Source organism: Penaeus chinensis, chromosome 22, assembly GCF_019202785.1.
Source record: "Penaeus chinensis breed Huanghai No. 1 chromosome 22, ASM1920278v2, whole genome shotgun sequence".
NCBI classification, from domain to species: Eukaryota; Metazoa; Arthropoda; class Malacostraca; order Decapoda; family Penaeidae; genus Penaeus; species Penaeus chinensis.
Window position 1 is genome coordinate 14,847,595 of NC_061840.1, and position 10,000 is coordinate 14,857,594.

At 37.5% G+C, this 10,000-nt stretch overlaps 1 protein-coding gene across 8 annotated transcripts in view; it reads left to right on the forward strand.

The window, feature by feature from the left end:
* The window catches only part of LOC125036880 (methenyltetrahydrofolate synthase domain-containing protein-like), a 48,593-nt gene that overhangs the window by 10,430 nt on the left and 28,163 nt on the right, over nt 1-10,000 (forward strand). For 7 of the 8 annotated variants that reach the window (XR_007115929.1, XM_047629805.1, XM_047629810.1 and 4 more), the window contains exon 4: nt 331-444. Coding sequence is in view for 7 of the 8 variants with exons in the window: in XM_047629805.1 (XP_047485761.1) it covers nt 331-444 (114 nt within the window). In the remaining variant the exon portion in view is untranslated. Of the gene's footprint in view, nt 1-330; nt 445-5,941; nt 6,114-10,000 lie in introns of those variants that run through there. The other variant, XM_047629811.1, reaches the window with a different exon arrangement.

The following is a 10,000-nucleotide window of genomic DNA, read 5'->3' on the forward strand; positions in this document are numbered from 1 at the left end:
ATTTTATTTATTTTGCTTGGTGTTTGTAAATGTGTACGTCTCACGGAGGATAGTGACAAGGGATGCGGTATTGTGACTTGACAAGTGGGCATTGAGAAGCCTGATGTCTAATACATTTTTTTGTTTATATTATGTAATAGTAAGTGTTGAGAGTAGAGGAAGATTTGGCACACGAAAGTAATTTTTTTTTTTTTTCTTTTTTCTTTTTTCTTCCCCTTAGAACTGTTTTAGATCTCTTTAGTTTTCCAGATTCTTACTTTTCATGGATGCTATTAACAAAATAGTTCTCTGCAGTGCAATAAGGAAATTCCAATGATTTTATATTTTCAGGGTGCAGGTGAGGCAGGGCAGCGTGTTCGTGACCTGCAGTGCTTCACAGCCGCTAAGACAGTCAAAGTCAATCCAGACAAGCCTCAGGAAGAAGTGAGGTTTTTCGTATTAGAGGTAAAATTTTCATTTTTATACAACAATATCTTTTCATATTTTCTTCATTTATTCTCTTCATCTTGTTTACAACACTTGATTTTCATTTTTTACTTTTTAAACTGTTTTGTTTAGATGGGTGAAATAAAAGTTTTTAACCCATCCTGTGTGAGATGTATATAAAGGGAAAAGGAGGAGGGTAGGAATAGTGGACATGAACTTCTGCAGAGCAGCATGAAGATGGACTTGAAATTTGCAAGAGTATAACAGGTATACTCTTGTTCAGGAATGGGATTTTGATATACCTGTATTTTTTTCTAGTTGTCTTTCTGCATTTACTGTTGGTATGATATCAAGTGCTGTATGTAATTCCTGTAAACTAAATCTGAATCATCTGTGAACAGACCATCTCTCTTAAACCCTTGGTGATGGGTGAAGAAAACTAAAAACGCGCTGACTTTGAGCGCGGGAGTTCGGTACATCAAGCCAAATCACTGGCTCGTAGCGCTTTGGCGAGCCGCCATGGCGTACAGCCGCACGCCACATTTTGAGCAGGTTATTTTGACACCTATCGGCGTGACCCGTTGTTAGGGGGTTAAGCCTTTGGTTGATGTGTATAGCTATTTGGCAGGTCTTTTAGTATGGCTAGAGGTGTAGATGTATAATTTGGGTAATGTAGAAGATCCGGTACCCTTTCATGCAGAATTTGGATATATTTCTGTTCTTCATACTTTAGGTATATAAAGTTATTTGCAAGGGCTACTTGTATGCCTGTTCAGTTATAACTACCATCACTTGGTTTAGATAATACAAAAATTACATTTAACCTTTGTTTGATATGCATAATATTTTGTAAAACTTTTCACATTTTATATATCTTTTTGTAGTTTACATTAATATGTTTTATTTAGAAATGTCAGGAAATAACATTATTAATTTTTCTCTTGCTTCCTTTTTATTAGGAACATATTCAGAGGAATGGAAAAAAAAGGAAAAAAAAAAAACATTAACCCTTTGACAATATTAGTAATTGTAGTGAATTACAGGGTAACACTGGTTCAGTAATGAAGGGGAGGTGAGAGAATTCATGAAGTTTGATAATTAATCTCCCTGAAGTAACAACATTCCAAGCCAGTACTGTCCACTGTAGTTTAAAAAAAGAAAGTTTTGCACTTGATTGCTCCACCAAGTAATCTGTCACCAAGGAGTCATTTAGTAGGCCCCAGTAACTGCACCTGATTTTCCTATCCTTGAATATATGGGAAGACTTTATTTTTTAAAAAACTAATAATGAAAATTAATCTCTCAGAAAATCAAGGAAAAGGGTAAACGGGCAAGATAGGTAGGACTAATATTTAACTCCTTGGTGACTAAGTACTTGTGGAGTCATCTGTGTATAAACACAATTAATAAATGGAGATTACCATGAATAAGGCATGTATTTTTGCCAACTACAGTCAGTGAGTTAGGTGGGAGGTCACCTAGAATTGATTTAGCTTTTAGTGAACTGATTAGGCAGTAGGTACCTGCACTTATCCATAATGAAGCTGACAAGTTTGTCATCAGATGCAAATGGTTAATGCTTCCAATGAATTACAAAATTATAATTATTAAAACAGAAATGAAAGTCTTTTGTAACAAATCAGTTAATCTTATTATAATTATTAGCTAATTGATTGTGGTAATTTGTTGCCCATTGGTGGATTACAATGCTGTGTAGGATATCAGATAGTTGATTAATAACTCCCATATTTGAATTGATTTTTGTTCTGATTGACATATCCAGTGTAGTAAAGAATGTTAACAGCTGCCACTTCTAGACAATGTAATGCCAGCTGTGATTTTCCACAAATGTTCCAGCGAGTGTATTGGAGGAAGCTGACAGTGCAATGTGGAACTTAGTGATTGTTGTTTTACTAATGTATGCTGGGTGCCTATTGCAGATTTCCAGCCTTCAAAACTATTCAAAGCATCCCTTTAGTGGGCTCTCTTTCTTGAGGAAACCATCTGGTCATCTAATCCAATAAAAGAGAACAGATATTTATTTATTTATTTATTTTTTTATTATTATTTTTTTTTATGTTGAGTATTAAATTGCACTTCTGTTCTTTCATAATCTTTACTCCATTGGGGGAGGAGGTTGGGGAGAAGTGTCTACCCCCCCCCCCCCCCATCTGTTTCAGCTGTGTATGAAGACAATGTCATTGGAGGATTTTTAAATTTCTTTTTCAGTATAAAAAGCTTTATCCACCAATAGGATCTTAACTGCATTGCTCTTTCCAGTGGTAAATTGTTATTGTATGGTACCAAATATTGGAACAAAACAAAACTAAAATCTCTTGATTTACACTTTTATTTATTTATATTTTTATACATCTTATTTAGTACACCTACTGATGTCTAAAGTGTAGCATATTACCTGGGAGTCTCATTGTAAAGCAAATTTCATATGTAAATGTTTTCAAAATTTACAGTAAGAAAGAAAAATTCAAAATTTCAATGTTAATCCAGCACTGACGGTATTAGAAATCTCACGACATCATAGTCTCTGGTGATATTTGGCAACTGTCCTGTCACTGAGAGCGAGAGTCCGTCACATGTAGCAGAATTTCCAGCTCGATTCGCTCCAGTGCATTGCCACATGTATAGTCATACCTACCCAGCAGATCAAGCAGTTTGTATGACAGCTATACATGTGACCTGGCAGTACCAGGTTAAACATTATGATTTAAAAAAAATTAAAGTCTGTATAAAGCTGTTATTTGGACATTCACAAACTTCACAAAGTGTTTATGCAACAAACGAAAGTCCATATAAGTGTACCTAATGCAAAATGCTAGCATCAACAATACACCCCATGGCACTTTAGCCATGTTACACCAAGAAATCATCAGAGGTGAGCACTAACAATCATATGGTAGTTTCTTCATTCATGCTGAAAGCAAACTAACTCGGTAGTTTCTTCATTCATGTACAAATGCCAAAAGCTAACTAACTCCAAGTGACCCCAAGATGACCCCTCCTCAGGGATACAGTCCTCTAAAGAGGGAACAAGTAATATCCATTTCTTATGAGAAATGCATATACATGGAGATGGCTCCACAAGTACACAGCCAACTAGGAGAGAATTAATAGGTCTATGTGACCTCGCCAAATTCCCCTTTCCTATATGCTGTAGTTGTTATTGTTATTATAACTTACAGCATTATTGACCCCTTGGATCTGGGAGATGTGACCATCACGTCATGAAAAAATCTGGCTTGAGGGGCAGGTGACATGAATATGCCATCACAGGAAAAATTGGCTGTAGGCTGGATGATGTGAACCTGCCGTTGTGAGTGTTTTGGCTGAAGGCTGAGGTGATAGGAAAGACTCACCACAAGTGCACAAATCTATTGGGAGGTTTATTTTACTCATTGGGGAATTTTGCATTATGTATTCCCAACAATTTATGTGTGTGGAATGTAAATGTCTGAGCTGTTACTGAAAGAGCGTTGGCTCCATGGAGGATGCCATTGCCATGCTCAGCTTTGTATTCCGGGTTCCATGACCAATGACGCAGGTTGTATTACAGAAAATATAATGTTATGAAAAAAAAATTATACAAAAAAATGTTGCATTTTTTTTCTTTGCAATTAGTTGTAGACTACCTAGAGAGATGATATGGAGTCTGTGCAAAGAAGTCTATTCCATCTGAATAATGCAAATCAAATGGCAAATATGGCCATTGAAAAACAGCCGAAAAGCTAAAAACGCTTGTGTAAAAAGAGGTAATAACTTTACAAATAGAGGCATAGACTCTTGTCATCACACACACGATTGCGTATGCCATGCCTACCAGCTGCCACCCAGCAAAGTGGCCGCTCAAGAAGTCTAATGCCTGGATTTTTGATGATGTGATTGGTGTGAAGCAACCGGATCCAATGGGTTTACAGTGCAAATGGCAACTTGAAGTAAAAGGAATGTTATTAAAAATCAAGGAAAATAGTAAACAGATTGGACAGGTAGGACTAGTGACTAGTGACTCCTTGCTTACTAAACATTTGTGGAGCCATCTATGTATGAACTCAATTGATGAACCAAACTTTGAGTGCACATGGCATATACATGTTCTCTCTTGTGGCAATGGGATAATCAGTTAGGAATCAACCTACCTACATTTATTTACTTAAAGAAACATTCATTAACCCAATGCCAACGGGCATGGCATATACATACATGCCATGCCCACTCTGAGTTTACTTGTTTAATTGTTTTAATTGGATGGCTACATTTGTACTAAGTCACCAATGAGCCAATTACGAATACTGCCTGTCCCACCCGTTTACCCTTTTCCTTGATTTCCGAAAATATTTTGTTATCTTATTTTGTTGTTACTAATGTTTATAACATTATAGTAATTATAATATTTATCATAAAAATAACACCATCAATACTCATAACATTAGGAAAAAAATACATTTTTCCTGCCAATTCAAGTAAAGGCAAAATCAGTTGAGGCCACAAGGTCTACTAATTGACTCCTTTGTGGCTAAGCACTAGCAGAGCAATCTATGTGCAGAGGCATTTCACAGACATATATAAAAATGAGCACAGCATTTTCCCCTTTTTTTATTCATTTTCCGCGGCGGCATTGGGTTAAGGAGGAGCGGGGATGTAAATCTATTTTTTTCCTGCATCTTTACTATGTCTTATCTAGATATTAACTTATATTCAGATTTATACAACAAAGGCTTTGAACTGATGCAAAAATAAACATTTCATAAGAATATCCCCCCAAAAATCTTATACTTACTATTATATAGGATAACTCATTAGGATTGAATTATTTTAAAAAGAAAAAGAAAAATCCTGGGGGGGTCAGTACATTGGGGAGCAAAACCAAGTACAAAGTTCTCAAGCAAGCTTGAAGTTAGGTGACAAACGAAATTTCTGCAGGATACACACGCATAAGTATAACCAAAAATGTCCTGTCCCCCCTTTTTTCTTTTTTAGTAGACAGCCCCTTGAATTTCTTAAGGGAATCACCTTGCCTTAAGTGAAAGTTTTTGGTACAGTTTGGGGAGGAGAAATCAGAGTTTTAGGTAGTTAAATACAAGTTATTTTTTAATGAGCAACTTCCCCATTTGTGTTAAGTAAACAAATAAAAATGTTATATTAACCCAATGGCGACGGTTCACGGCTATCGCCGTCATAACAATTCGCCCGATTTGAGGCGTGCGGCTGTCCGGAGTGGCGCCGCGCCAAAACGCCCCGAGGCAATGATTCGGCTTGATGTACCGAATACACGCGCTCAGAGTCGGCGCGCTGCCGCCATTCGCCAGAGCGTAGAGTTTTTTTTAATTTTCTATACCCGACGCCATTGGGTTAAATTTTCTTTTTATTAATCTCCTGTACCTTTCCTGTATTTTGTAAAATAACACTCTCTCCCTTGCATATCAGAGGACTTTAAATTTATTGTTTCTGCAACTTCTAATTCTAGAGTGAAAGGTTCTATGTTCTAACTTTTTGTTTGCAGATGGATACAGATTGAGTTCTCATGCGGTTTCTGCCCACCTGAAGTGTTGCTGTGTCTTTATCCTCGGTATTCTGTCGCTGTAACTTAAGAAAAGTCTCATGTTATAGTACAATCCTTGATGTGCCACAAAGGTTGTTGTGATCCTAGACTTTTCATTGAGGTCCTTTCGATGGTAAGGCAATTTGCTGACAAGTACACTAGGAATTTGTTTTTCCTTCTGTTTTTCAGTTACTATCCTTATTATTGTAATTATTTTGGTCTTGTTAAAATAGTGGATATTCCTTTTGTGTTTGAACTTAAAGGTGACAATCCCATGATTTGCATCTCACTGGTTTCATGGTATCAGGCATCCTTTTGTTTCTTACATCAGATAGCGCCTCTCCAAGAGCAGACTCTTAACTGCTGTCCTGTGTAGTTAGGCATTTTTGTATTTGTTCTGAAGATAACTCTTACTGGAATTGAGTTTTTCATCCCTTCCATGGTCAGTATATACAAGTGTCAACCCTGAGGTTCAAAGTGCTTGCTTTCTCAGATTTCTTCATTATTCTTGCTAAAAATGATTTTTTTATCTACAGATGACTCTTCTAATACACCTGCCCTTTCTGTGCTCTTTGAGTAATGGTCTTACAAAATGTATACACATTTTCATTACTATTCTTTTCCTCATCTCTGCAGGGAGCTCATATTTTCTTCTGCTTGACAGCCACTTTCTACAATGTTTGCCATGATTTATTTATTTATTTTATTTTTTCCCTCACAAAGCATATGGTGACAATTTATTTTTATGTTAGATTTTAGTGATTATTAGTTAAATGGATAGAGGTAAATTAATTTTAGTGATATTTTTTTTTCTTTATCATCAGTAGAGTATACAATGCTTCCAGTAATAAGTCACAATTAACAGAAAACATATTTCATTTCATGTTTAGAAATGGGGGGGAAAAAATGAAGTCTGTACTCTCCAGTTTACATTAATATATGCTATAAGTCTAGGCTTAATTCAGTAAACTTTACAGATGGTCACATTCAAGTTTGAGAGTCAAGAATTACTATCTTAGCTAAAACACCCTTTCCTGACTGAGTTCAAATTTACCATTTAATTAATATACAATATGACAGTTACTTAACCCCTTGGTGATGGGTGTAGAAAACTAAAAAACAAAAAAAAAAACAAAAAAAAACTACGCTCTGACCATCCATGACGATGCGCCCACTTTGAGCGCGGGAGTTTGGTACATCAAACCAAATCACCGCCTCGGAGCGCTTTGGAGCGCCGCCGCGGCGTACAGCCGCACGGCACATTTCGAGCAGTTTGTTATGACGTCCAGAGACGTGACCTGTTGGGAAGGGGTTAACCGATAACCCCTTAGATCTGGTTGTGGCACAGCATTCACATAGCCAAAAATCCGGGCATTAGGCTTATGTGAGCAGCCACTCCGCTGGGTGTGTGGCTTATAGGCCAGGCGCGTGCAAACTCGTGTGTGGTAATAAGACTCTATGCCTCCTATTTGCAATGTTATTTTCCCATTTTATGGATAAGCGATTTTTAGTTTATTTAATTTTTTTTTTTTTTTTTTTTTAATTTTTCAATGAGCGTATTTGTCATTTGATTTACATTATCTAGATGGTGAGAGACTCTTTTCTTTGCACAGACTCCATATCATCTCTCTAGGTATTCTACAACTCAGTGTAAGAAAAACAAAAAATATTTAACACTTTATTTGTATTTTTTTTTTTTTTTCATAATCAATTTACTGTTATACAACCTGTGCTGCCAGTCACAGCACCGGGAATATGATACTGAGTTTGGAGATGGTGTCCTTCATGGAGCCAGTCATTGCTTATGGATATTACATTCCACACTCCTATATTGATGGGAATAATGCAAAATCGCCAAATGAGTGTAATCAACCTCCCAAGAGGTTTGTGCATTTATAGCGAGTTGTTCCCATCACCTCGGCCTTCAGTCAAAATGCTCACGATGGCAAGTTTGCGTCACCCTGTCCACAACCAGATATTCCCATGACGGCATGTTCACGTTACCTACCCCTTGAGCCAAATTTTTTCACGGCGTGATGGTCATGTTATCCAGATTGACGGGGTTAGACTACATCTTCTGCAGATGACTTTACCTTCTTAGCTGACAACTAGCAAATTTGCAACATTTCATCAGTGGCAGATTTTTATTTATAAACTGAAGTGAGCTATATTAAGCATCTGATTGCATTTTTTCAATCATGAAATGTTTGGCCTAACCCATAGTAGGTTTAACCCCTTGATGATGGGTGAAGAAAACTAAAAAAAAAACCACTCTACGCTCTGGAGATCAATGGCTTTGGCACGCTGCCGCAGCGTAAAACCGCATGCCACATCGAACGGTTTGCTTTGATGCCTCAGGGCGTGACCCATCGGGGAGGGGTTAGATATATAGGTTTACCCATCTTCCTCTTTTCTTGTATTTAGATTAGGTGGTTGGGGATGGGCAGAAATGGTCAGCTCAATAACAAGGCATGATTTTCTTCCCTAAATGAAATTTCACAAGTAGATATAAAATTAACACACATTGAATAAACAAAGCTTAAAATTGGCCAAAGTGCTGCTTGCATGAGGTTAGAAATTTGAGTAGATTGGACAGCCCAAGGATAAGCAAACTTCACCAGAGAGAGTTGATACATAACAAACTGTGAAGAGGCTGAATTGTAGATAAGCATGGAAATGAATGGGTGGGCGCAAGCAGGTAGTCTAGGATGGGCAGCCAAGGACCAAGTAAATGGCTAAAAATGAATAACATGGTCAGGATGGGGCTTGGTTACTATGGCCTCCCTACAATTTGTTGTTTGCTATATTATCATTAGATATTCTAGATGGTGGCCAAAACTGTGTATTCAGATTTTTTGAATTGTCAAAATATCATTGGATGCTCCTCCAAGTGGATACCAAAATGATCACCAATAATATTATTTATCTATTTTTTGTTGCTCCTGCTCACAGATTCTCTTGGCTTTTTAGGGATTAACCATTGTTCAGGTGATGTATCACCAGATGAGACTCGCCTGGTGTCTGGTAATATTTGCCATGGCATGAAAGGATGTTGCTAATTGTCAATTGCTTCAGCAAATAGGATATCAACCAATTTTAGGGTTCAGAATAGTTCTATTGGTTCATCATTTGTATACAGTGCTATTATCCTAATCACTCAGTTGTACCTGAAGAGCTCCCAAACCATGATATTGCCAAGATATACATTGAGGCAAAGGCATCAGACTTTCTGGGAGAATGAATACTGTCACCATGACTCATAATGTCTGTTGTAGTCTCGTCAGTTCAAAAAGTACTCCAGCCCTAGCAGCTCAAAAGAAAGTGTAACTTCCAAAATTTTGATTTTTTCATTATCAAAGTTTTCTTTAATAATGAGATGATTGGCTTAAACGTACACTGTTGGTGCCAGACATTTTTTACTCATTCCATTGACTTGGCAACCGTCTAGCCTTTTAGCTTGGGAATGTGCTGCATATAGCAAAACTTTGTTTAACTGGCTTGTTAAAGTCATATGATGCCTGTAGACATACCCACCATGATGAGTTGGTTTTTCATGATGGCATTAGGCGTGCCCAGCTATAAGAGGTTAACAATATGCAACTTAGCAAGTTTTTGTTCTTAGAGGAGTATTTCTTTGTTTCCCAAATAATTTTACTGATGTAGCATGGCAGTGATGACTCAAACCACTCTATTTCTTTCCTATACTGAATGTATTTGCAAGTACTTAAGAATATTGATCTCCTTATTACTGGTGACTACTATTTTTTTTTTTAACCCAATGGCGACGGGTCACGGCTATCGTCGTCATAACAATACGCACGATGTGCGGCGTGCGGCTGTCCGCAGCAGCGCTGCGCCAAAACGCCCCGAGGCAATGATTCGGCTTGATGGACCGATATCACGCGCTCAGAGTCGGCGCGCTGCCGCCGTTCGCCAGAGCGTAGAGTTTTTTTTAATTTGCTATACCCGGCGCCATTGGGTTAACAAGGAGCATAGCATTTAGAGTACAGCAACCCTTTT